Source organism: Caretta caretta, chromosome 16, assembly GCF_965140235.1.
Source record: "Caretta caretta isolate rCarCar2 chromosome 16, rCarCar1.hap1, whole genome shotgun sequence".
NCBI lineage: Eukaryota > Metazoa > Chordata > Testudines > Cheloniidae > Caretta > Caretta caretta.
Window position 1 is genome coordinate 7,441,149 of NC_134221.1, and position 27,942 is coordinate 7,469,090.

Here is a 27,942-nt window from a genome sequence, read left to right on the forward strand (position 1 = left end):
GTGGATTGCACCCTCAGCAAGTTTGCAGATGACACTAAACTGGGAGGAGAGGTAGAGACGCTGGAGGGTAGTGATAGGATACAGAGGGCCCTAGACAAATTAGAGGATTGGGCCAAAAGAAATCTGATGAGGTTCAACAAGGACAAGTGCAGAGTACTGGACTTAGGAAGGAAGAATCCCATGCACGACTACAGACTAGGGACCAAGTGGCTAGGCAGCAATTCTGCAGAAAAGCACCTAGGGGTTACAGTGGAGAAGAAGCTGGATATGAGTCAACAGTATGCCCTTGTTGCCGAGAAGGCTAATGGCATTTTGGGCTGTATAAGTAGGAGCATTGCCAGCAGATCGAGGCATTGATGAGGCCTCATCTGGAGTACTGTGTCCAGTTTTGGGCCCCACACTACAAGAAGGATGTGGAAAAATTGGAGAGAGTCCCGGGGAGGGCAACAGAAATGATTAGGGGGCTGGAGCACATGATTTATGAGAAGAAGCTGAGGGAACTGGAATTGTTTAGTCTGGAGAAGAGAAGAATGAGGGGGGATTTGATAGCTGCTTTCAACTACCCGAAAGGGGGTTCCAAAGAGGATTGATCTAGACTGTTCTCAGTGGTACCAGAAGATAGAACAAGGAGTAATGGTCTCAAGTTACAGTGGGGGAGGTTTAGGTGGGATATTAGGAAAAAACTTTTTCACTAGGAGGGTGGTGAAGCACTAGAATGGGTTACTTAAAGAGGTGGTGGAATCTCCTTCCTTAGAGGTTTTTAAGGTCAGGTTTGAGAAAGCCCTGGCTGGGATGATTTAGTTGGGGATTGGTCCTGCTTTGAACAGGGGGTTGGACTAGATGACCTCCTGAGGTCCCTTCCAACTCTGATATTCTATGATTCTATGACGTGAAAGATCCTTCACTCACATCCCCATCTTCCCACCTCCCAGCTCAGAGTGAGCTTTGTGGTTCTTTGAATCTCTGTTAGGAGTGAGTGACCAATGCCAAACTATGGGGAGAGGGCTTGGCTTTATTTTCAGCCCCTCGCTTTAAGAGGAAAATGGGAATTGCCTACGTCAGCGTTTCCCAAACATCTGAGATTAGAGCCCCGCTTCAGGAAAATGAAACCGTTCTCAGTCCTACCACCCCTCAACCCCACGATGTGTTGTCAGAGGCCTACCAATCTTAATGGATACATGTACTGTGCCCCTCTCCCCATAACTGATGTTTCTTGCCACCACACGAGGCTATATTATCAGAGTCCAAATTTCCTTATCAAAATGATTGGGTCACTTGATTCCATTGATAAATGTTTGATAGCTGTGATAAGTGTATTAATACGTGAGTAGAAGGTGTTAGATACCTTCTGCTGATGTGCTTGGAACTATCATGGGTGGTTCTAAGCATATCCCACACTTTGGAAAACATTGGCATTGATGGAACAGGCATGTGGTCTATATAAATGTGGAAATCCAGCTTCTGCTACTGGCCTGTATTGGAAGCTGAAGAGAGAAGCATAAAAATCCGCATCATGCACCTGGACAGCTGTACCATAACAGTGCTCCGAGTAGCTCTCAAAGCAGGCCCTGGTTTTGGCCACGTGAAATGTGGACTGTGACCTATAGTCTTGTAACTAGTGTGGCGGAGTCTAGCAGCATCCTTTTGCCCAGAAACGTTTATAAAAATATGCCTAGAAGTAGTGAATTCTCAGGGGGCCAGAGTGGCTTTTCATTTGAGCCAATAAAAGAAATCTATTAAGGGTTTGGGCTTGTTTGTATTTTAATCATTTAATATCAAATGCCATGTTGATTCTATGCTGGGTTCATTTTTGATCAAATTAGCAAACAGCTGTGCTCTTTTAAACATAAAACGACTGAGAGACTGGAACGTAATGATTTTTTCTTTCTCTTGTTTTTAAATATTGCTGAATCTGGAGCGTTTGTGAGAATTGAAAGAATTGCAGAGCTGGGCTGATTCTCAATCGGCTGCCCAGTTAGGAAGCAGGAGCTGTGAAAGGATATGAGGAGGAGGAAGGGAGGTTTGAGTTGTCTGGTCCCTTATATCATTAAAGCAGTAACTCGAACAGCCCAGTTTTTGTTTGTGCCAGCAGAGGGTGTAAAAGATGAATCAAAGAGCTGCTCTCTTGGAGAGAGGGTCATCTCACTAGTCTTCTTCTGTCTTCAGCTTGTGAGCAGAGGTGGCTCTAGAGGCCTGCAATCCTTCAAGTTGTAGCAATAGTAAAGGTAATCTTGAGATCAGAAGCCATGCAGATGGGCAGAATTCCTGTTTGCATGATAGGAGATTACGGAGGGACATAACCCTCTCTTTTTAACTATTGCTGTCCCAGAGATGATACAAATATCAAAATGGGCATGCATGCTTGAGAGGAAGGATGGTGCAGTTGTTAGGGCACTAGCCTAGGATTTAGGTAACCTGGGTTCAGTTCCCTGCTCTCCTACATACTTTGGGTGGGACCTCAAGCAAGTCACTTCGTCTCATTGTGCCTCAGTTTCCCATCTGTAAAACAGGTTTAATAGCACTGACCTGGGTTGCTGGGAGAGTAAATACATTTAAGACTATGAGGCACTCAGATTCTTTGGTGCCGGGGGTTATCTAAGTTCTGAAGATAAATAGATGCATTGTTGTATAAGAAAAATGATGCAGAAGGATTTGGGGTGAGGAGAGGAAAAGTGGGGACTGCAGTTCCATTGACCCACCAAACCTGCCTGTTTTTCAGCTCACTATCTGGCCTTGCCACTGAACTGCAGCTCCAAATCATTTGGTTACTTGAGACCTTTTGTCAATAAAATTCTGCAAAATATTTGAAAGGAAACCCAAAAGCAGGCTCTTGCCAGGTAGGCCAGACTCCAGCCCAAGCCTGAACTTCTACACCACAATTAAACAGCCCCATAGCCTGAACCCCACAAGCCCAAGTCACAAACCAGCCGCGAGTGTTTAATTGCAATGTAGACATGCCCTGTGATTCCAGATGAGTTTGGTTCCAAGACTTTGTTTTAAATGTAAATCCAAAGTTCCAAGTGCAACTTAGGACTTGTCTATGTGGGGACATTGACTGGAATAGCTATTCTGTAACAATGATTCCACTATAGCAATTATAGAATAAGAGTGTCCACATGGGAATTCCAGAATCACAATATAGCTTCAAATTCACATCCTGCCTTTTATTGGAATCACCTCCCATGCAGCCAAGCCCTTAGGTGTCAGCAAATCCCACACAAGCCAAAAACAAAGAGAAAGTTCTTGCAACAACTCTGCTATCCAGAAACACTCCGTTTGGTACAGCTCTAATTCTGATTTACAGTCACAACCCACCAGCCCAGTTACTTACAACAGAAAGGGATGAATGAGCCTATTCCAGTGGTGCTGCTAGCAACTCTGGGTGATTCAGATGTGTGTCCAGTGCTTCCCATTCAGATGTCTTGTTCCTGGGATTTAGACATGACTGTGGGGAAAAAAAAGTTTGCCTCAAACTCAAGTGTAGCATGTAAAGCCTCCGTTTCATTTCAAAATATACATCTAGCTATGAGCCCAAGCCACAACCTTCAGGCCAGGATACAAACTTCCTTAAAGTTCAGAGGTGCTTGGATCTGCCATTTTGGCTCAGCCCCTTTTGAAGATAAAGGGGTTTGCTCTGAATTGGATCTGAATCAGGATCCGAGTTGAGAGAGGTTCAGATGTGAAGTTTTGGGTCAGGCTCATCTTTAGCTAGGTTTTCTGGCATTTTTTAAAAACTCCAGCTTTTGCTTTTCACTCTGTGGTTTCCTGTGGTAGCGAAGGACATGGGCTGGGGAATATAGAGTATGGTTTTGACTTATGTTTACTGCCCATTAATTCCAAAGACTGATCAGTTTTCATTGTGTCCTTCACAATGTTGAATACCTCTGTCAGACCCCTCTACCGCTTCTCCTTTCTAGGCTACAGAATTCTCAGTATCTGTGTGTGTCTTCTAATAGTTAGGCCATCCGTCAGCCAGTTTTATTTTGCTGGGAAAGGTCTGCTGATATTGTTTCTACCCAAAGTGTCATGCCAATGTAGAGCTAAATACCAGATCTACTCTATCAATGGAACTGAGCATCTGAAAAACAATAACCAGAGTTATTTGACACATGCTATGTCTACACTACAAGCGCTACGGAGGCGTGGCTAAAGCGTAGACACTTCCTACACTGATGGAAGGGGTTTTTCCATCAACGTAGGCAGTCTGCTTCTCCAAGCAATGGTAGCTAGGTCGAAGAAAGAATTTCTTCATTAACCTAGCTGTGTCTGCACCAGGGTGGCTTAACTATGGTGCTCAGGGATGTGATTTTATAAGGCTGATATTAGACCGGGTCTATGTCTATGCCAAAGTTAAAGTGGACTGAAAAAGAAAGTTTGCAAGTAGCTACTATGTGATTTTATACTACTGGTGTAGTGGCTACGGCACTGGACTGGAACTCAGGAGATCTAGGTTCTGCTCCCAGTTCTGCCCCTGACTTGCTCGGTGACTTTGGGCAAGCCTCAGTGCCTCAGTTTCCACATCTGTAAAATGGGGGTACTCATACTAACCTCCTTTGTAGAGTGCTGTTAAACCTACTGATGAAAAGTGCTATAGAAGAGCTGTCTATTATTGTTATTACTATGCCACTGAAAGTCAAAGTCACATCCGTTTGCTGACACCGGCTCATTCATGGGTCTGTAGAAACAGGAGATGGTGAGACGAAATCTCTTGGACTGTGACCCATCTGACAGGGCAGAATTCCTCTAGGCAGAGCCCACTGGCTTTTCATAGCCTTTTGTAGACCAATGGTTGTTTAATGGCGTTCTCTGCCTTGTGACCCCTGACAGCATCTTACATCCGAAGACATGAGCACTTCCTATTGTTCAACGAGTCATTATGGTTTATTGTCCATTGTGTAGTTGAAAGAAAGCACTGACCCTACAATTCACAGAGGAATGCAATTAAAGTGTGTTTCTGTAAAGCACAGAGCAGGAGGATAATCTCAAATAGAAATCATAACAGCGTAGCCTACCTGTGTGTATTGCTAATATAACCATCATTGACATAGGCTCTAGGTGTTCCCTTTACCAATTAAAAGATATTCCAAGGTTCACTTTTTTCCCCAAAACAATTTTAGATGGAAAATGGCCCTTTTCCCCCAAACTGGAAATTCTTGCCCAATTATTTTTTTTGTTTACATTTTCTGTTATGATGAAACTGGAAAACCAAAAAGGAGCTTTTTTGTTTTATTGCTTTACCTCCTCCCCGTCTCCTTTTTCTAGAGCCAAAAATGAGTGCAAAATTTTTTTTAAAAAAAGTGTGCAGAGAAGGGGGAAAGAATAAAGGGGGAAAAGGTAATGCCGAAAAAAAGGAAAAACTTAAAAAATTTCAAAACCAAAATTTTTTAATAATTGCTGGGTAAAAACTTGAATAAGCAAAAACCTGTTTCCTGTTGAGACCTGCAGAATGAAAGGACTGCAACTTTCTTGAACCTTTTCACAGTTTCCCCTCTCAGTTTGTGACGAGCTCTGCTTTGAACCTTTGAAAAATAAAGCAAGTGACGTGTAGTGCCTAATTAATATTCTACTAGCCGTGCCTACTTTTAAGGCATCTGAGTTCTTTGGCATAGACGAGACAAAGTGAATCAAGTGCTGATCAGAGCTCTATTCACATAGAAATGCTATTGTCAGCTGAAACCAGGCTAGGGAGGCATGGGCCATCTAACCCTAAATGATGCAAAGGGATCAAAGGGTTAAGGGGTGACAAGTATCTTCTTGGGAAGAAGTATTTAATAATGAGCTCTTCAATCTAGAGAAAGATGTAGTACGATCCAAAGGCTGGAAGCTGAAGGTCTCAAATTCAGACTGGAAGTAAGGCATATATTTTTAATGGTGAGCGTAAAGAAACCACCGGCACAATTTACCAAGGGTCGTGGTGGATTCTCCATCATAGACACTTTTAAAATCAAGACTGGATGTTTTTCTGAAAGATCTGCTCTAGGAATTACTTTGGGGCAGTTCTGTGGCCTGCGTTATACAGGAGGTCAGACTAGATGATCACAATGATCCTTCCTGGCCTTGGAATCTATGAAGAAAATATCTTCGCTGGATCACTGAAGATAATTTCCAAGTTTATTACTTAGCTTAGAAGCTCTTTGTTCCATGTTTGTACAGCACCTACCACACTGGGGTCCTAGTCTGTGACTGGGGCTCCGAGGTACTACCATATTCAAAATAGTAATTTCTGCATTGTGCAGGACTTGTGTGGGAAGAAGTATTTGGCGCTCTCAGGCTTTCAGACTGTGGAAGAGGACAGGGGCGAAGGGGGATGCTGGTTATTTTCCCTAGTGTTACAGTTGATGAAGAGTTAACAGGATGCCAGAAATTTGCATGTAATCAAAATTTTGCTGCAAACCCAATGAACTATCTAGAGGGCCTATTAAAAGGAAGAAACAGATTATTGCGCAGGCCAGTTTCAGGAACAAAGATAATAGAGGGAACAGAAGCTCTAATGAAAGGCTTTGTACACATGCTTCTTGCCTAGCCAAGGGGGACAAAATGCTCAAAAAAGAACATTTACAAAAAAAAAAAAGTCCCCCTTAATAACCACTTTGCAAGCAACACACTTGCCATGGCCAGCTGCCTGGTCGTGCCTCAGCTGAAGACCATTCAGAACCTTTAGCTAGTACAGAGTGAGCCCCCATCTGCTTAATTCACAGGGGATGTGTGACACCTGTGGGGCTGGGCTGGCTTCTAAGCTATTTCTGGGTGTTCGTGTTAGGAGGATGAATGGTCCAGTGTATAGCCCTGCACCGGACTAGCGTAGAGACTTGCAGCGGGACTGGCCTCCTGCGGCTCCCACAGGACCTGCTGCTATAATAGTGGGAGCAGGTGGGAATGGGTATTGCGGAGTGGGATGGGAGCGGGATTAAAAATAGTCCCGGGCAGTTCTCTAGTCCAGTGATTACGGGGCTAGCTTGGGATGTGGTAAACCTGGCTTCAATTCCTTGCTGTGTCACAGGCTGTGACCTTGGGCAAATCATGGAGTCCCTCAGCACCCCATCACTGAAATGGGGATAACAGTACTTTCCTACTTCACAGTGGGGCTGTGAGGATAAATGCATTAAAGATTCTGAGGTGCTCTGATAGTACGGTAAGGGGGGCACATTTAAATATCGTAGAGAGATAAATAACTTGTTCTGATTGGTTCGGCGATTGCCTCTCTGTGTGAAATTCCTAAAGGTGCTTGACTTTGTAGCCCCCAGTCTGAAATGAGAGGTGGCTAGAAACTGGCCATTCTCAATGTAGGGTCTGGAATTTGCTTCTTCTCATTGGTCCCCTGGAGCCCGTGGTTAGACTTTGCAACAGGACATCAGTTTTTCTAGGGTGGAGGGCTAAGTGGATGGGAGCAGGTGCTGGGAGAACTTTGTTTGGGTGGGTAGAGGAGGGCTCCATGTGGAAATTGGTCCAAATTCTACTCTGTTGCCTGTGTTGATTATGGCAATGTGTATCTGCACCCAGAGCTATGAGTAGAAAGAAATGGAAATAAAACACAAATGGCTTGGCTAATTAGCAGAAGTGGCATGGAGAATTGTGAAAATCGGATGAAAGATAAATGGAATTCAGCTCAGTGATCTAGCTGAGAGTTTTCCCCGATGTGAAAGTGCTTCTTTAAGGGAAGATTTTAATTTAATTGCCCCAAATAAGTCAGATTCTGCCAGTAGTTAAGTTAACTAAGATAGAGTGAACTTTGGGTACGTCATGCATTTTTGAAAAAGACATACTAACGGGCTAATGGTCTGTTTATTTCCACCTCAGATACCACTGTCAAATTAAATCTCTTCTCTATTGAACTCCAAAACACTTATAAACATTTCTTTGTTAACTTCTGCATCAGCTGCGTTTCATACGGACAGAATGTCCTATGTCACCATAGTGGCTGTACTCCTTCCCTAAAAGAGGCAGAGGCATTCAAGCCAAATCTTCCACCCCAGTCAAGAGGGGAAACTTATTTAGACAACTCTGTGGTTCCCTGTGCAAAGACAAATGAATTGATTCTTTGTTATTGGTGTAAACCAAGAGTAAGCCTGCTAAAATAAATGGATTGTGCTACTAAGAGAAGACCACCAAGGCCACTATTCAAAGAAACCTTCAGTTTTGGCTCTATGGACAGAATCAACCCAGATGGACTTGAACTACGGGGGTACATACTCCAGCAGCTAGCTTGTGCTGCCATGGAGCCACTGCTGTTGGTACCTAAGCTAACATGGGTATGGCTACACGGGCTGGAGTCACACCTCCGATTGCACTGTCGACATACCTTTAAAGAGACTTCGGGTGCTGATCCTAGGCAGCAACACAGACTGCATTTGTTAAGTTGGGAGGTGGAGAGCCAGAGGGAGTCACAAGATCTGTGTGTCTCTAAGCCCCCATAAAGAATCAGCACTTGAGCAACTACAGTGCCGTCCTGTCTGATCACTTACCATAAAAGATGCTACAGGTCCTTGCCACCCCTCTATTGTTACACCATTCTGTAGTTCCTGGTTTTGACTGGGACCAGAAACAGACACAACCAGAAACGACTCTTGTGGTATTGCTGGCTCAACCAGAAACACCAGGGTGGATTTCCAAATTTTGCAAATTCTAGATGTTCAAATAAGTATCTCAGCATTTTGGATGCTTATCGCAGCCTGAACTTCCAAGTCCCCAATGATAATGTTTTACATTCATCCCAAAGAATTCCAACCTGTGTGCATATACCACTCACTTTGGGTAGTGTGAGGCAACCAAACGACACGCATTATTCTACTTGAGAACAAAGATGATGGAAATTTTGATCGAGAATAAGCCCCTGCTCTATGAAAAGTGCCATGAAAGCTTTAATGTCCAGTCCAAGCTGACAGGACCTTTAAAAACAAAGTCTCATCCCTCTGTGATAGAAGAAGAGCCATTGTGGCCAATGGGATAAAGCACTGGGACTTCAGTGAGCTGGGTTCCAAAGGCCAGTGAGTTGAGAGAGGGTGGAGACAGGTACCTGTACCTGGTGGTGGGGGCCTTTTGACACCATTCGACCCTTCTTCTCTCCACTGTGTAATAACAGAGCTAATTTAGACTCAGTTGAGAGCCTCGTTACCACAGAGCTGAAACACTGATACCTAGGTCTAAGCATTAGACCTGCTCTGGGACAGTGTGCACCAGCGGTGAGGCTCCCCACTAACAGCTGAAATGACTGAGAGCTGTGTTAAGTGATGGGACCTGAAGACATCCTAGTGGATTGGTGAGCAGCTCGCAGGGTGGCCAGCAGAGAGCTGTGGAGATCAGTCAGCAAGGCGACGGGCGGAGAGGCTCAGTGGTTGGCCAGCATGGTGGCTGGTGGAGAGGTGCAGTGATCGGCCAGGCGGCTGCCGGGGAGGAGCGGTGACTGAGTGCCCAGGCACTGGAGTGAATAAAGTGCCTTCTTACCCACCTCCACCCAGGGTGGGAGGTGAACTCTGCAGATGCATCTCTGGACTCTGCGTCTGCACTGACCAAGGACAACAACTGTGAGTGCGGTGCAGAGAAGGGATGGGCACGTTAAAGGGGCTTTTGGTTGCTGGACTTAAGAACCCGATGGAAAAGGACACAGCCCAACTTACTTGGAGGTTAGTCTTTTCCTCATGGTTTAGGTTTATGAACCCTGTTTGCGGTGTTTTCCCAAAGTAATGACAGGTTACTTCCCTCCTTTTACTAAAAGTTCCTTTTCTACACTCAGACTCTGTGCTTGCAAGAGGGGAAGTATTGCCTCTTAGAGCTGCCCAGGGGTGGTGTGTAATTGTCCCAGGATACTGAGTGGGGGCTTGAGCTGGTTTTGTGTCATATTGTTGAAAAGAAATCCCTAGGTATTGAACCTGGTCCTTGTTGCTGCCAATTCCAATGGGCAGGAGGGTTACATACAGCACCTAGCCCCATGGTGCATCTAGGTTCTACCAAAATAGCAATATGTGAAATTAAATGTATTTGTCTCAGAGTTATGAAGGACTTTTTTGACCAATTGGGATTTGAGCTGGTTATTCCAGAGAGGCATCAAATATAATGTCTTGACTGCTAAACTACCCCATCACTGATCAAGCAGTGGGAGGAAAACATAATAAATCACTCTGTGTTGGAACCTGAACTTAATATCAGAGGGAGAAAAGGCCATTGAGACTCCGCCAAGGACTTGTCTACATGCAAACTTGTACTGGTTGAACTTAGTGTGATTTGAAACCTAGTTAAAACATTGCAAAAGGCTGTGTGGACGCTCTTACTTTGGTTTACTTTCTGTTTAATTTAAATGGCTTAGGAGCAGGTTAAAACTAAAATGGGTTAAAACCTAGCATGCACACAGGGGGTTGCAGTGGTTAAACTAAACTGGTGCAAATTTGCACATAGGCAACCCTGATCATTATTCGTGTACCCGAGAGGTGGGAGTTGAGGGACTGCTGAAGGTGATAGCGAGGTTTTGTGGGAGGGCCTGGAGAGCGTTCAGTTTTCAACTAAAAATCTGGAAGGCAGGAGGCGAAATGAAAGATAAATAGTGGTTTGTTCAACTATTCTGTTTATTGTTTAAAGTTCACCGCAGCATGACGGTCCCAGGAAGGGGAATTCAAAGGCTCTGCCAAGTGCCACCCAGCATCTTCCTGTGGGGGAGGCCTGTTTTGTTCTACTGCTTTGTTGTTCCCAAAATGGATTTCATCACTCTCAGCACAATGTTTAATGGGTTATTTGAACAGGTCGTTTAAACACGCATTGCCATTCTGCTCGGGCCATTCGGCCCTTGACATGTGTGAACCTGAGCTGCAGAGCAGGAGGTGGTGGACGTATTGTTTGCCCAGGTTGCAAGAAACTGTAAACTCCAGGCTTTAAACCATGCTTAGTCCCTTAAGGTATGTCTACATTGCAGTTAGACACCCGGGGCTGGCCCGTGTCTGCTGATTCAGGCTTGCAGGGCTTGGCTCAGCGGCTGCATAACTGCGGTGCAGATGTTCGGGCTGGGGCTGCGGGTGTCTAATTGCAGTCTAGACATACCCTTCTTGCTGAGAGAAGCCCCTTGAGGCATGTGCTAGTTTTCAGCTCTCTGGCTTCTGCTAGGTAGAGTGCAGACAATTTGCCTTTGAATATTTGGGAGTTCTGTCGCTCATTAGAAAAAGTACATCATTAGAAACCCAAAGGGGTGGAGGATGGAGTGATTGTAAGGTTCCAGGAGCCATTTTCTCCTGTGGAATTTTTCTCCCTTGGAACATTAGCACAGGTAGTGGCTGGCCATTCCCGGGGAGGGAGTGTGTCACTGACAACAACGCCTCCTCTCAGTGTTATTAGCTGATCCCTTTGCACTAAACAGATGACTGGACACATTTCCTTTTCTTGTTCAGAATCTTGGCTTAGCATCATGTGAAAGTGTAAAGGGACGCTTCTGAAAAAAAGAGATGGAACAACAGGTGGGAGGGTTTGTAGTCTGGTTAAAGTCAGGGAACTGTGGAGTCAGGGCTCCTGGATTCTACTCCCTCCTCTGGCACCAATTCATTCTGTGGCCGGATGCAAGCCTCTTAATCTCTCTGTGCCTCCGACTGCTCATCTGTTCAATAGGTTCATTTAATACTTCTCTACCTAAAAAGGTACGTGTGATGCGAAACTAACATATGTGCGTTAGGCACCTGGGCATTGCTAGAACAGAGGCTCTCTGTTAATGCAAATTGTTTTACACTAGTCTATACAGAAACTGCTGCAATCTCCCCTTGCTGTTTGTTGCTTGGTCTGGTTCCGCAGGGAACATCCCACTTTTCCTCCCAACCCCCCTCATCGTTAGTGGAGATGTAGCTGACAATGGAGGCAAAGTCTTCAGGAGTATTTACATGCTCCTTTTTCATACCGATGCTGGAATGTGGCCCCTTTGATCAGCGCTGTTTGAAGTCAGTGGAATGTGGAATTCAGCAGCTATGCCCACGATTCATGAAGCTCCCCTGGTGATTCCCCGAGCCAGAGGGAGTGTGGAACTGAAAGTCGGTAGAGTCCCTGGAGGTAGAACTTTCCACTGCCGTGAGGTACACAGGGTTGGGGAGATTTGACTGAGCCGGCAGGTCTCCATTGATCTGGGCTGGCTGGAGCAGAAATCCCATCTCGTGTTTAATGGAACTGGGTTGAGCTGAGTGCGGCTGTTGATCCTTCTCTTCCAGTGGCGAGAAGCTCTGAAAACAAAAACATCCTCTTCTTCCTCCTCCCGGTTTAACAGGGCAAAAGGGCTCTGTGCCCTGGCATTTTCAGTGGCATAGAACCACCAATGAAGCTGCATCCAAGAAAAGGGCGAGAGAAGGGAAAGTGGCAGGGTGGCACAAAAGGGTTTCTAGTCATTGCAGCCAATTGCAAGCAGGAGTGAATTGCTGTCAAGCAGATTGTCTAAAAGCATAATTTTAAAAGAATTCACAATGAGACAGAGGCTGCCATCTTGCTTGTGCAGCGAGACAAGGTAGCCTAAGGCTTTAGCATGGATTAGGGCAACAAGAATGTCTGGGGGTTTGGCTGTACAGCATCTGGGACGGGTTGGGCAAACTTTTTGGCCTGAGGGCCACATCTGGGTATGGAAATTGTGCGGCGGGCCATGAATGCTCACAAAATTGGGGGTTGGGGTGCAGAAGGGGGTGAGGACTCAGGCTCAGGGGTGGGGATGAGCGGTTGGGATTGCAGGAGGGTGCTCTGGGCTGGCACCGAGGGGTTCGAGGGCAGGAGGGGTATCAGGGCTGGGGCAGGGGGCTGGGGCACAGGAGGGGGTCAGGGTGCAGGCTCCGGGTGGCCCTTACCTCAAGCAGCTCCCAGAAGCAGCAGCATGTCCCCCATCCAGCTCCTGCGCGGAGGTGCAGCCAGGCACCTCTGTGCACTATCCCATCCGCAGGTGCCACCTCTGCAGCTCCCGTTGGCCATGGTTCCTGGCCAAGGGGAGCTGCGGGGGCAGTACTTGGGGCAAGGGCAGCATGTGGATCCCCCTGGCTGCCCCTACGCATAGGAGCTGGCGGGGGGACATGCTGCTGCTTCCAGGAGCAGTGCAGAGCAGGGCAAGCCCCCGCTCCTGCTCCCCGGCTGCAGTGCCGGAGCAGGGCAAGCCCAGGACCCCGCTCCCAGAGGGAGCTCAAGGGCTTGATTAAAACGTCTGGAGGGCCGGGTGTGGCCCCTGGGCCGTAGTTTGCCCATCCCTGACCTGGGAGGTTTGATTCCTGGCTCAGGTATATGTACACATGCTGGCTCCACTCGAGCTAGTGTTTATGAGCAATGGGGCTGTAGCGGCATGGGTGGTGGGTTGGGCTGGCCACCGAAGTACCTTCCCGCCCTAACTCCTCATTGTTTGTTCAGCCGAAAGTATTCGCCGGATTTGACCGGAATTTGCAAACCGTTTTGATTTCAGCAAATTCAAATGAAAAGTTTCCCCCAGCTCTGGTGGTAAGGATAAATGCCTGAAAGACGGTGAGGTGCTCAGATACGGTGGTGATGGGGAGGGTCACGTATAAACCCTTAGCTGGGTACACAAATGGGGCTTGTAAAGTGAAGTGCCAGCTTGCTGTTGTCACTGAGGTGAGTGTAGCAGTTCTGATGCTGCTGGGAGCGGCCCGTAAGCGCCTTCTGCATCTTGACGCAATGCTGTCACCTCATTAAAAGTGTTTTATTTCCATCCCTTCCCTATCCGGTTAGTCCTGCGATTGGGATTGAGCAGCACAAACAGTCAGCCAAGCATGAACTGGAAGCATAAAAATTGATTTGATCTCTTGGCTTCCCCCACTTAATGAGGAGGACTGGAGTCAGGATGTGGGAGTCCAGCCCAGCCTCTCTGCTCATGGAGCACTGCCCTCTGTGGCCGCGGCGTCCCAGGATACGGCTGCAAGGCTCTGCTGCCGAGGGTGGGGAGTTCCTTTTTCCTGGCAGCTCACAGGTGGATTCATGAAAGCATCTCCCTGGGGCTGTGGAAAAGACCCTGCCCCCGAGAAGATTTCTATGGCCCCTTCTCCCTTCCTGCTGAATGCGGCCTGCACCTTGAGCCCTTTGTGCATGCGAAGAACACACAGAGCAAGGCCCTTGCCTGCTCCAAACATAAGGCGACCCTGCAGACGCTCAAAAAAAGGTGCTCAATGAGACACCTTTCTGCCCATTCTATTCTAAAGGCTTTGATCCTGGAATTGAATCATGGATCGGTCACCAAGTTTGGGCTTCGGCTGAATAAGTAAATGATAAACAAATGATCACTCGGCAACATTTTAACCTATAAAGCAGTGGATGTTTATATGAATTCTCTCCTCCCATCCATGCCCTTCCTCTGTGCTCCCCCTTTGGCATTTTCTAGACCCCTGTGTCCCATCAGCCTGATCAGGGCAGGCCAGACTACAGTTCCCAGTATTAGTAAATGTGGTCTGCCATTGAGGAAGCGTTCCATCCATGTGCCCCACTGTGTTAGCTGTGCTCTTGGCCAACAGAGTGGGAACTGAATGGGGTCCTCTAGGGCTAAAAGCCTATGCTGCTAGAGCTTGAGCGAAGGGACCATGGTTCGCTCCCTGGTGCTGTAACAGACTCATCTCCTCCGTGGGTCAGGCACGGAGGGGCACGTGTAGTGCACTCTCACCGCTGGGTGACCGCTGAGCGTCAACACCATCAGCGGAGCCAAAGCACTGGGGAAAGAGGCATGAAGGGTGACACCAGTACTCACACTTCATCCTCGTGTGTTCAGCACAGTCCTGTGGAGAAGGGGCAGGGAAGAAAAAGGGAGGAAGAGTAGAAGGGAGGGAAACTAAGACCGGGAGGAAAGAAGAGAACAGAAAGACAGAAAAAACTGCAAAAGGAGGAAAAATATGGGGATGGGGGAAGGCTGAAATATATTGGTGGTGGCATTTGTTTTTTTTAAAGTATTCTGTGGGAGTGGGGGGATGGACCGGGTGTGGGACAATCTGTTTTTCTTTCTTTCTTTCTTTCTTTCTTTCTTTCTTTCTTTCTTTCTTTCTCTTCAGAGGTTTGTAACTAGGACAGCATGAAATGCTGGCAGGGACAATTTGTTAGCCCCTCTTATTGTTAGCAAATCACCAGTCAGCTGCTGTAGATATTTATAAATACGTTAGTTATTCAGAGAACCTTTCCTCATGAATCTGATCCTTAGTCTCAGTTGTTTGAGGAATGGTTTGTGTCAATGTATACTCCAGCGGTGACTCATGAGCTATTTGCCACGATGAATACTTCAAGTCTTTTTGTTATCTGTAATTCATACTGTATAACTGGTCATCTAAGTCACGCGGTATTTGTTTTTGTACCCTGATTGGATGACTCCCAAACCACACAAGGAACTTTCAAGATGGCTTCATGAACGCATGTGGTTCAAATACTTGTCAACGCATTTGTGACACTTCCTCTTCCTGTTGTGAGCAAAATTTCACTTGCACAAATGTTGGGGAACAGTGACTATAAGGCATGACACATTGTGAATAAAAGACTCTGTGTCAAAGAGAGGTAATGGATTTTGTTCAAGCCAGTGCTCACAAGTATTTCCCTGCGGTATTTGCCAAGTTCTGTTTGCAATCTATCAGGCATTTCAGGCCTGTATTAGGGATGGAGGAACTGTGTCATTCTTTCACCATTAAAAAAGAAGAGATGCAAATTTTCCTTGTTCCCGCCCCCCTCCCCCCCATCTTCAAATGAGCTGATTCAAAAGTTGCTGCATTCTTCCTCCACAAGAGAAGAATCTGAACGCTCCATGGCACTTGGCTTGGGTAGTGGCCACATGGCATTTTACTTTTCAGCAATTACTTGAAGAGCTCCCTTGTGGTTAAAGAATGCAGAAACTTTGTCAGAAACTAAAACCCGGTCTTCCCCCCCAGTACACATAGTTGCTTGCTCAGAAAGTTTTAGATTCTGGTTTCGATGACAGACTTCCAAAGTGCGGAATAAGCAGATGTGAAGTTGGCATCACTCTAAAGGCTACATTCACCTTATTTGTTTTGCCAACCATTTTCCTCTTTTTCTGTTTGTGTGTGTGTGTGTGTGTGTTTCATTCTGTTCCTGGGATTTCCGTCCTCAGTTCAGTTGCTGCACATTTAACAATACCAGTTCATATTGGCACAGTCTATAGGGAGTCTAAAGGGAGGATCCATTGTCCATTGCCCTGCAATGATGGATGTTTGCTTTTCTGGGGACTGATAAAATATTGCTTTTCTTTCTTCCCTTCTCTATTTCCAGACCAATGATGCTGCAGGAAATACCTGGAACTGGATTTACTTCATCCCTCTCATCATCATTGGCTCTTTCTTCATGCTCAACCTGGTGCTGGGCGTGTTATCAGGGTAAGGCGCCGATGACTTGTCTGTCTCCACCTCGATGTGAGAGGCAATAACAGCTGCAGCATGTTGGACTGCGTGTTGTGGGCAGGGACTGGGACGGGAGGGTGACACACCAGACTCAACACATTGATTTGGTTTCACTCTCTACCTGCTCCCTTTCTCTTCCTTGTAATAGTGTGCCCCATGAGGCCACCACACAGCTGTAACCTGAGGCCACCAGCAGGGCTGGTAAAAAGTCAGTAGCCAAGATGGTCCCGAATTGTCAAGCATGACTTCAGTTGCCAGGGTTAGGGAGTTTCATGGAGTACACTAATTTAGGCCTTGTCTAGCGAATACTTACTCAAGTGCTGAACTGTAAGCAGGTGAGTAGCCCCACTAAAGGCAGTGAGACTATTCTGATGCTTAAAATTAAGCATGTGAGTACATGTTTGTAATGCATTTGGGTATATTTCCCTCTAGTGACGGGCTCCAGTGACGGTAATAGCCTGCTACTTACTCCCAGATGATGGAGCTACCTTGTCAGCTCATGCAGTGGTAGGGGCTTGTGCCTTGGGTTACATCCACTATGGTATCTGTGGCTACGTCTACACCACACAGAACTTGGGGCAGCATGTAGGGTATGCATAGCTACACCTCACAGTGAAAGGCAGGCTGTGTCCATGCTGTGGTGTGTAGCTACAAATGTCCGTGAAGGTTCTGGCTGGGGAGAGGCAGTGGGGAGGGAGCTGGTCACTACACTGCCTAGATGGAGGAGACACTGCTTGTGTGTTTAGACAGCCGTGTAGGGCATATAGCCTGGGGGTTCAGGGGTGTCTTTACTTGCCTACACAGCTATTTATACCCATGTGGGGGGGGCATGTAGTGAATATACTCTGTACTCTGCCATTTGTGCAGTGTAGACGTAACCAGTTTGTATGAAACCCCAGTGTTGCCAACTCTTACGATTCTATTTTATGTCTTGCAATATTTTGTGTTCTTCTTAAAGCCCCATGTGATGGGGTTTGTCTGGCCTTTTCTGCCCCCTGCTGGAGCCATTGGCTGCTTGATACCTGTCTGCTCAAGGAAAATCCACTCAGAGCAGGCTACCAACATGACAGTCCTCTGGAGGTCTAGAAGGGCCTGGAGGAAAAGCAGACCAATCAAAAGCCAGCAGACCAGTTAAGAAGGCTTGCCTGCTTCTTCTCAGGAGAGAGATGGGTGAGACTGGAACAGAGGAGGTGTTGCTCAGTGCTAGTCCAGGACCCCACGGCTGGGCCAGGCTCTTCCTTCGAGTGCTGCAACTAAGTGTTTGCATTTGAAGTTCGGCTTCTTTGCATAAAAGTGCAGACAGCCAAATCCTGAGTTTATTTGGTTATGTAAAGGTTGAGAGAATGACACCGATCTGCTCCAAGCAGGTGGCCAAATCTTATGGATTAAGGTGGGGTTTGGCCCTAGAGGGGGCATTATGGAGCAGCCCCACCTGCCACGCCTCAGCTCCTGGAGAGGAGAATGTCAGCTTCCATTTAGAAAGTGAAAGTACATTTCTAGCCCTTCTTGTTAAGGGGGCAAGCTTGAAAATATGGAATGTAAAGACTCAAAAACCAGAAGGCAAATAAAAATAACTCTGCTTAATTTTTAAAAATTTCATGATGTTTAAGCCAATCACCTGTTTTTTTTCGGGGGGTGGGGGGGAAGGGCTGACTCAGATTATAGTAATGCATGGAGTTGGTAATACTGAGCCAGGGGTTCATTACATTTGGATGTGAGACTTTGGTTTGGCCCATTAGAGAGAGAGAGAGAGACAGCTGCTAAATTCAGATCCTAACCTGAATGTCCCCATCACCCGTAGATGTCTGGATCTGGGTTTATCATCCAGACCCATCTCAATAGTACACAAACTCTTACAGTGTATGCAACTGGGTGCCGGAGCCCCTCCGATAAACCAGTATTGGGCTTGTGTATGTGCACCTCGATTTATGTCTCATAGCACGGTTCTCAGCCCTTGTTTGCTGATTGCCCTTCTGGTAAAAAGAGAGGAGTGTGCAGCTGTGTTGGAGGAAAAGGTTAATGCCCTTTAATATTGCAGCCGTTGCTCTTTCTCTGTCTTACGTAGCCAGGGAAATAAAACGTTCTTCAAAGAACAGATCCATGCCTAGAATTTTTAAAAGAGCCTCAACACCCACAGATCCTCCTGTGTTCAAAGCAGGTGTGGGGGGAAAAGTAGAGAGCGGCTTTGTGTGAGGATCGGGAACAGTGCCCTTGGGCAGGAAGAGTACAGCTGGCATAAGTTGTTTCAGAAGGTCACGGACAGGGTCAGAGTTAGGGGCAGGCGATCCAGGTGACTGCCTGGGATGCAAGGCTTGTGGGGCGCCGGGCTCAAGGCGCTGTTTTTGTTGTTAGTGACAAAAGGAAAATAAAACATTTGAAGTAAAATGTTTCAGGTACGCCATATGTGGATTCGTTTTTCACTAACCTTCTAGAATGTTCTGGACCTTTGTAGAATCTCATGGAACCTTCCAGTCTTGCTTGTATATGCCATGAATAAATACAGATCCTAGCAAACAAATTTATTGTCTTACACGACAGGGATAAATCATGCATGCAAATCGTGCATCAAAGTCGTGCAATGGGCTACAAATGCAATAACACAAGGTATTCAAAAGTTTAATAAATGGAGTTGGAGGGTCTGAAGATGCTTCTTGCCTGGAGCGCCGTTTGGTCTAGGGCTGGCCCTGGTCACAGAACAGGCTGGTGTCTGGCCAGCTGAAGAGCTTTGTTTTCCCTTCATTCCTAGATGATTGGTGTGGGGTAATGATGTTCTGTCGGGGCCATTGACCAGGCATCGTCTGCTCTCAGAGGTGTTGGCAAAGGGGAAGCTCATGTCTGTACCCATGTGATATTGTACCGAAAGCACTTGTGCAGCGGCTGGAGCTGGGGGTGGTGCAGTGTTTGCACAATTCACCTGCAGGGTTCCCCAGTCTCAGCCTAGCTTGGTTAACAAGATGTTGATAATAATAATAATAATTAATAACAATAATAATAAACAAAAGTCGCAGGTTCCTGTTCCCTTAGGTTTGGACTCAAGGGTGATCTTGTGACCACAGCAAGGCCTTGAGAGATCTGTTTCTAGCTCTGCCACATGCTTCTTCTGACCTCAGGCAAGTTACTTTGATGCTCTGTGCCTCAGTTCCCCATCTGTATTTTAGGGCAGATAATACTCACCTCACAGGGAAAGACTCAATTAATTAAGACTTGTAAAGAACTTCACAAGGAAGACCCCCTGAGGAGAGGCTAAGAGAAAGATCCAACCACCTGGGGCCGACATTAGCCTCATTGTTTACCACACCACTGGAAGGTACTAAATGTTACGGTGATGAGGAGAGTATAGAAGAACATGGCAAGTTGCTGTGCTTAATTTTAGACGAGCTGATGACGAAGCCTTGCATTGCTGCAGGCAGTGACCAGTGCCGTCACCTTTCCTAGGAGAGGGCTCTGCAGCAGCACTTCAAAGAAATGTGTTTCTGCTGAAATTATAGGAAAAACCCTGTATTTCATGGGAAGAGTCTTTGCCTGCAGATTTCAGAGGGGTAGCCGTGTTAGTCTGTATCAGTAAAAACAACGGGGAGTCCTTGTGGCACCTTAGAGACTTACAAATTTATTTGGGCATCAGCTTTCATGGGCTATAACCCACTTCATCAGATGCATGGAGTGAAAATACAGTAGGCAGGTAGAAATATACAGCACATGAAAAGATGGGAGTTGCCTTACCAAGTGGGGGGTCAGTGCTAATGAGGTCAATTCAGTCAAGGTGAATGTGGCCTATTCCCAACAGTTGACAAGAAGGTGTGAGTATCAACAGAGGGAAAATTACTTTTTGTAGTGACCCAGCCACTCCCAGTCTTTATTCTGGCCTAATTTGAAGGTGTCAAGTTTGCAAATTAATTCCAGTTCTGCAGTTTCTCATTGAAGTCTGTTTTTGATCATTAAAAGAGAGAGACAAAGGGTGAAATCATGACCCAAGTCAAGTCTATGACAGAACTCTCACTGACTTTGATGAGGTAGGATTTCACCCAAGGACTTTATATTAATCCACAGTACAGCTGCTCAGTGTGCCGGCTGCACCCAGCAGACACCAACCCCCCTGCTATGGACAGCCCCAGCGATAAACCAGCTTCCTGTTCCTGTAAAACAGAGGCAAGCGTGGATTTGGGGCTGAGGTGCTAGTGGGACCAACACCAAAAGTGTTCACTCCAAAATTATGTCTTCAGTATTTATCTGGCTCCCATTATCATTATCTCATTATGTATGTGCCTGGGAGATAGGGGAGTGCTGCAATCCCCATTGTACACCTGAGAAACTGAGGCACAGAAAGGGTAGCTGGCTTGCTTGAGATCACACAAAACATCTGAAGCGGAGTGAGGAATTGAATGCTGGTCTCACAAGTCGTAGGTCAGCACCATAATCAATATACCATCCTCCTCCCATGAGTGTTACTCGTGTGATGATATACGTCCAACACCTTAAGCTTGCAAACTACATAGACATGTATATGACTTTTTTTTAAATTTGATTTCTAGTTGCGTGTATAGCTTCCACTTGCCACAGTTGGTGACATGGAAAGTCATGGAATAGACTTTTAACTAAATAGGTCTGTTAAGGTTCCTTCCTCACTCTGAACTCTAGAGTACAGATGTGGGGACCTGCATGAAAAACCCCCTAAGCTTATTTTTACCAGCTTAGGTTAAAACTTCCCCAAGGTACAAATTATTTTACCTTTTTGTCCCTGGACTTTATTGCTGCCACCACCAAGCGTCTAACAAAATATAACCGGGAAAGAGCGCACTTGGAAACGTCTTTCCTCCCTAAAATCCCCCCAAGCCCTGCACCCCCTTTTCTGGGGAAGGCTTGATAAAAATCCTCACCAATTCGCATAGGTGAACCCAGACCCAAATCCTTGGATCTTAAGAACAAGGAAAAAGCAATCAGGTTCTTAAAAGAAGAATTTTAATTGAAGAAAAAGTAAAAGAATCACCTCTGTAAAATCAGGATGGTAAATACCTTACAGGGTAATCAGATTCACAACATAGAGAATCCCTCTAGGCAAAACCTTAAGTTACAAAAAGAGACAAAAACAGGAATATACATTCCATTCAGCACAGCTTATTTTATCAGCCATTTAAACAAAACAGAATCTTACGCCTATCTAACTAGATTGCTTATTAATCCTTTACAGGAGTTCTGACCTGCATTCCTGCTCTGGTCCCGGCAAAAGCAACACACAGACAGAGAGAACCCTTTGTTTTTTTCCCCCCATCCAGTTTTGAAAGTATCTTGTCTCCTCATTGATCATTTTGGTCAGATGCTAGCGAGGTTATCTTTAGCTTCTTAACCCTTTACAGGTGAAGGGTTTTTCCTCTGGCCAGGAGGGATTTAAAGGTGGTTAGCCTTCCCTTTATACTTTGACAAGCTCTTGGGTATTTATCATTGTGATCAGGTTTTAATGAATTCCTCTCGATTCCTGGATTAGGGCCCTTTCCCAGAGTGGCAATGGAAATGCTATAGATTTCTGACCTGTTTAAAGAGACGCCTTCATCTCAAAAACCATCACCAATAATAAATAACTTTAAACACAAATGAAATTACCTACATTCCCAGTAGCACTGGAGATTATGAAAAGAGCAGTAATAAAAAAAAATCAAATTACTTTTCACCATTTATCTAGGAATTTCGCTTGCTAGCCATTTATACTGCACTCAATGCTATATAATATCTGAGTACCGGGCAAAGCTATGTTGTTTGAACAGCTACTACTGGTCCTGGTCCCGTCTACTTTAGAGAGATTTGCACCACTAGTTAGACTCCTTTACAAGTCTGGTACCCATGTAAAGCTGGGTTTGTACCGAGGAAATTGGTAAACCCTGCTTTACATTGGCGCAGTGTGTTTACATTCCGGCTTTTCACTGATGTAGAGTGTCAATAATGTAACACCAGTGCACTGTTCTCCAATGTAGACAGGGCTTAGCACGTGGGCTCTCTTTACTACTCCCCTGTCCCTTCTCTATGCTGGGAGTTTTGTTTCCTTTCCTCTCTCGGTGAGCAGTGCAAATAAACTAGCCTGATTTGCTTCCTGGTTCTCACATACCAGTAAAATCTGGCAATGTTTGGGTTGCAAACCCTGCAGGTGCGGTATTTGTTTTAAAAGGAAGGCCAAATAACCCCTCCATCCCCATTGTTTCCAGTGGAAATTAAAGTAAAATAAACAACCAACAACAAAAAAATGGAGAAAAATGTTTGGCTCTTAGGTGTTAGTAAAATTGTGATATAAAAATAACCCTAAACATCAGACCACACTTGACGTGACAATGGCTAAAGATGTAATTAAAAGCATGTTGGGGCTGTAATTCAGATTAGATTAGGCTCTGCCTGCTGTACGGCGTGCCCCCCCCCCCCCCCATGCATGCTGATCAAAGTTCTGCCCGTGTTCTTGTAATCAGTTAACATTTAAATACTCTCTCAGAATGGCCTTCTGAGCTTTCTGCTCTCTTTCATATGATGCTCACCGCTGAAGCGGGTGGCTGTTTTCTCTTCCCCCATGCAAGTATCATGGGTCAGATGGTCAAAAGAGCTCAGCTCCCTTTGAGACACCAAAATAAAGTGGCCAGATTTTCCAAAGGAACACATGCCACTGTGGCTACGATGCAATTTTTAGTGAGCTAGCTGGCTCAAAGCTAGCTTGGATGTGCTTACGTTACACATGGTCTCCGGATTGTAGTGTAGACATACCCTTGCCATATCGATTCAGTATGACATTAAGGGTGAGTCTATAAGGACAAACTCAGTACCCGTTTTCCAGTGATAATGCAGCTGCACCAGTCTTAAACTGCTCAAGACCAGGTTAGGATGTTTTAGCCCCATGGCATGGGTTTTCATGTCTACACCAGTGGCTTATCACTCATGCAGCCAAATTCTAGCAGTTGATGAAATCGAGGTCCTAATTTTTCTAGTGTAGACAAGGTGCAAGTCTCTGCAGCAGGAACAAAGCTGCATACTCACCATAGCGTGACAGCTGTGTGCAGTCGTGTTCTTCACTTTGGAATTTCGGAGCTTGTGTGCCATTATCCTTTGGAACCATTGATCAGGGAGGAATAAGACTGGTAGATCTCAGTGCCAGATCATAGAATATCAGGTTGGAAGGGACCTCAGGAGGTCATCTAGTCCAACCCCCTGCTCAAAGCAGGACCAGTCCCCAATTTTTGCCCCAGATCCCTAAATGGCCCCCTCAAGGATTGAACTCACAACCCAGGGTTTAGCAGGCCAATGCTCAAACCACTGAGCTAGCCCTCCCCCATGTTCCTCTCAAATTGAGGGTGTGCCTGTCCCTTCTCTGCTCTGCAGTGAGTCATATTTTTATCCCTCACAGGCTGTCTTCTATGTTCCTTTAGAACCTTTGGGGGTCTTCACTCCCACTCCTTCCTTCCTTCCCTCCCTTACCTATACCAAGATCCCACATCCCAAGCACTACCCTTCTAGCTGAGCATGAGTAGCTGAGACACCCTTCAGAGATGACCGATGCCAATAATTCACCTGGCTGGCATCTGTTTTACTGGGCTAACCCTCCCGCTCATAAACATCAGTGGATGGTGTACTTGATCAAGTTGGACAGATACAGTGTGTGTTTGGCCATCCATCCATCAACCCAGTCATCCGTGCCCTAGAAAACGTATCAAACTGGCTTAAGGTGTCCGCATGCACTCTTCAGTTACAGAGACAGTAAAAGCCTTTTAAAGAGGAAAATGTTTACCTCAAAGAAACCAAATTAACAACCCGACCAATGTTTCCCATGCAACTTGCAGCGAACCCACCCAAAGTAGGAGTATCTCAGGCTTCGTTTTCACTAGTGAACTGGATTGGTTGTACTGATCCAACTTAACCACAAACAGGCCTGTGTGTCTATACTAGCCTGGCTGAATCAGTTTACGTTTTGTCCTACATCCATAGTCATGCTGTCCTAAACTGTTTTGGTTGCAGTGCCCTCTGGATACCTATCCCACAATCCCCACCTTAGCTCCCAGAAGCCGTGCCTTCTTGGAGATTCCACAAGGCCGCTAATGCAGTCGCAGAAGGCCTAGCTGAACAGTTTTAGTTTATTTGCATCCACATTGGCACTAATCTGCTCATGCTTTAACTGTTTTATTCAGCCTGCTGAAAGGTGGTCTGCCCTAGCTAGTTATTAAAACATTCATGGAGTATTTCAGGGTCTGTTGTGTGGATGGCTATATAGTGTTCTCCCTACTGTAACCGACAACACCGCAGGGTGTGGCTCGGAGTGCTGTGGTCCCCTAAATGGTTGGTAGTGTGCCGGGGGTAGGCTGTGAGATCAGACGCGAGTGCTAGAGGTGCTCCAGCCACTGGGCTCTTCTGGCTCCAGCGCTGGATGGATACCCCAAAACACTCGCATGCTTCAAATTGATAAAAGGGTCCTACCAGGAGTAAACGGGGCAGTTAATCTAGGCATGGCTTTTTTTTAACATACACAAGAGATCAGCTAATAGTTCCTAACTCTGCCCCTAGGGGCAGTCCAGGGGTATACAAGGTAACCAGGTCCAGTTATAACCTTGTACACCTCTTGGCAGCAGGCTACAATTCTGTGTCCTCCTGCTGTGACCTAAAGCAGGTCCCCCTCCCAGCATCAAGGTGGGTCTCTGTCCAGCTCTCAGGCCCTCCTGAGTCTCCTCCAGACTGCCTGCTATCCAGCCTTTCCTCAACAGCAAGCTCCCTGGCTGCTGGCTGCAGTTTGCTACTGCTGTTCCCATCTGAGCCAGATCCCTCTCACCCCAGGTAGGGCCTAGGCAGTGAGATTATGGAGACTTCTGGGGGCTGGATGTGAACGGGGTGGTAACAGTGGCCAATAATGAGCCAACAGATTCATTCCTATACACTTTTGCTCAGTGTAAATGCTTTGACCAGGCCTGTGTAATTGCTTTAGATTGTACCATGGCAGGAGCAAGGGGACAGGTGTCATCAAAAACGGATGGGTATGAACTTGGTACAGAGCCTGAGCCTGGGTCTGAATTAATTAGGCTGTTTGCTAACAATTTCCCACTGTTTCTGCCATCAGTGATGGGAGCGGTGGGAGCACAGGGCACCAGCAGCTGCCAGCATTCCTCCCACAGGAGCAGTGCATAGGGCTGGTCTGTGGGTCAGGGCTTACAGTGCGCCGGGCTGAAGTGGGGACACACTGAGCTGGGTTGCCACCTGCGGGGAAACCCCCCTCTGATTGGCTGCTCTTCCCTATAAGGTGGGCCAGTGGGGCAAGCAGCCAATCAGAGCTGCAGCAGAAGTCCTGTGAGCAGTGACTGACAGCTCCCCTGCCCCTCCCACTTCCCCTCTCCCTCCTGGCAACACTGGGTCTGGGGAGGGGAAGAGGGAACTCTTGCAGCCTACCCCCCAGACATGGGGAGAACCCCAGGAGGGGAAGTCGTGAGGCTGAAGGGCTGGCAGAACTGAAGAGGGGGCTGGAGGGTACAAACAGATGTGGGGGCAGAACTGATGTGGGGACTGGATTGATTTGGGGGCTGAGGGGCAGAATTAATTGCTGGGCAGATGTGGGGATGATGAGACACCCGCACCAGCAGTCTTTTCAGACCACGTTCAGCGTTGCTGGGAGGGGAGTGAGTAGTTACAAGTGGCTCACTCCGGATGTGCATCCAAAAGCCTGGATGCTTTTACATGTGAACCTCTTGAGTGTGAAGGATGGTGCTGGACCAGTCTTGAAAACGAGCTTTTCCACAACATGGATGGTGGCCCTTGGGGATTTTCCAGCCCAACCAAGAAGCAAGAACTGCCTTTTTGGGGCCTCTGCTCCCAGCTGCGACCAGGAAGTGCAGAGATGCACCAAGATGGTAGCTTTTCCTGGTGGAGACATACCTGTGCATCGTCTAGACCGACCGTGTGCAGGGATAGACAACATCAGCAGCCTTACTTATATTTAACACTCCAAGCGTGTTTTATACTCTGCCACAGCCAGATCGACAGCACTGGCTCCGAGTGGCCAGACAGGGAGGGTCCTTCTGCGGAGGGAATACTGCTCGATATCGCTCAACACGGAGAATGACTCTGGCTTCAAGGTGCCAGGCTTAATGGATTTCAGTGGATTTGAAGAGCTCATCTCTGGCTTGAGCTAGCAGCTGTTGATTGCCCTGGAAGAGCTACTGCAGCTTTCATGGCTCACTGTAACAACGCATCTTAAATCTCTCCTGCCACAGCTCATTTTGAGCAGGTTATGCCCTATCACGGTGTCGTCTGAACTGAACTTTCCATACGTTCTCTTCCCGTCGGCTGCTATTTTCTCAGTGCTGAGGTAGTGTGTCCTAGATTATCATTGCTTCCCATCTCTTACAGCGTCCCCAGGGGATTCCTTACCCTTGTGTGCTGGGTAACCGTGGCTTCAGTCCTGATTACTGCAGCCTATTGGCTGGGAGCGCCCAGCTCCGTTCAAACCTCATTGAGCCGTCTGTCTTAGTGGCTCAATTTGCTAAGTTTCGTGACAGATTTTTCCCTTTCACAGCATTCTGCTAGATTGAGATAATAAAACTTCAGCTTGTGAGACATGCAGAGACTGCAGTAGAGTGAAAGCTAATTAATGTATCATAATGGCAAAAAATTCCTTTGTCCTTCTCTTCCCTCATTATGAGGGACAATCACTCGTTTTCCACCCAGATTTATTTCCATCCCACGCTTACCTACTGCGATCTCGCTTTGGCTGATATCAATTACTTGCCTCAGAAATGCTGCATAATGGAAAGGGATGTCAGTGCTATAAACGTATCTTGCATCAATTTCAGATTCCTGCTCTCTCGCTTTGGGTGATCTCTGTTGTGGGGCTTAGCCCACCTTCTGCTCCACATTAGACCTGCAGACAGAGCACGAGATGGGTTGACTCTCCCTTCTTTCCCACCGCCACCCCACTTGGGTAACAAACCCATTGCTGTAAACAGCAGAGAGACTACGTGATCCCTGCAGAGGTGAGAGCAGAACTTCTGGACCATGGGCCGTGGGTGAACTGGCCCTTGGGGGAGGCTAGTTCCTGGCTCCTCCCCTTTTGCCTGAGGCCCCGCCCCCCACCGGATCCCAAAGCACCCCCACCACAGCCGCTGGCCTCCCTGCTCCAGCCCCAGGCCGCCTCTACACCTGCAGCCCGAACACTAGGCAGGTGGTATGGCCACAGTGCTCCCCAGCCCCAGAGCACCGGGCAGGCCGCACAGTCCCAGCACCCCTGATCCCAGCCCTAGAGCACCACATGGGTGGCATGTGGACGGGGCCACACTGGGCTGTTCGGGGAGGCTCAACCTCTCCCAGCCTCTGATACCCACTGCCTATTTTCTGGTCCAAAGTACAGCCCCCCCCACTTGAGTTCAATGACCCTTAGTTTGCAGCTCTGGTAATTGGTCCCTTATTCTGTGTGTGGTCCACTAAAACAGTGGCTCTCAAACTTTCCAGACTACTGTACCCCTTTCGGGAGTCTGATTTGTCTTGCGTGCCCCCAAGTTTTACCTTATTTAAAAACTACTTGCTTATAAAATCAGACATAAAAATACAAAAGTGCTGCAGCCACACTGTTACTGACAAATGGCTGACTTTCTCGTTTTTACCACAGAATTAGAAA

At 46.8% G+C, this 27,942-nt stretch overlaps 1 protein-coding gene across 11 annotated transcripts in view; it reads left to right on the forward strand.

Annotated features, from left to right (window-relative positions):
• Positions 1-27,942, forward strand: part of CACNA1B (calcium voltage-gated channel subunit alpha1 B) — a 480,390-nt gene that overhangs the window by 234,390 nt on the left and 218,058 nt on the right. For all 11 annotated transcript variants that reach the window (XM_048822713.2, XM_075120535.1, XM_075120538.1 and 8 more), the window contains one exon: positions 16,198-16,301. In XM_048822713.2, the coding sequence (XP_048678670.1) occupies positions 16,198-16,301 (104 nt within the window). The remainder of the gene's footprint in view (positions 1-16,197; positions 16,302-27,942) is intronic.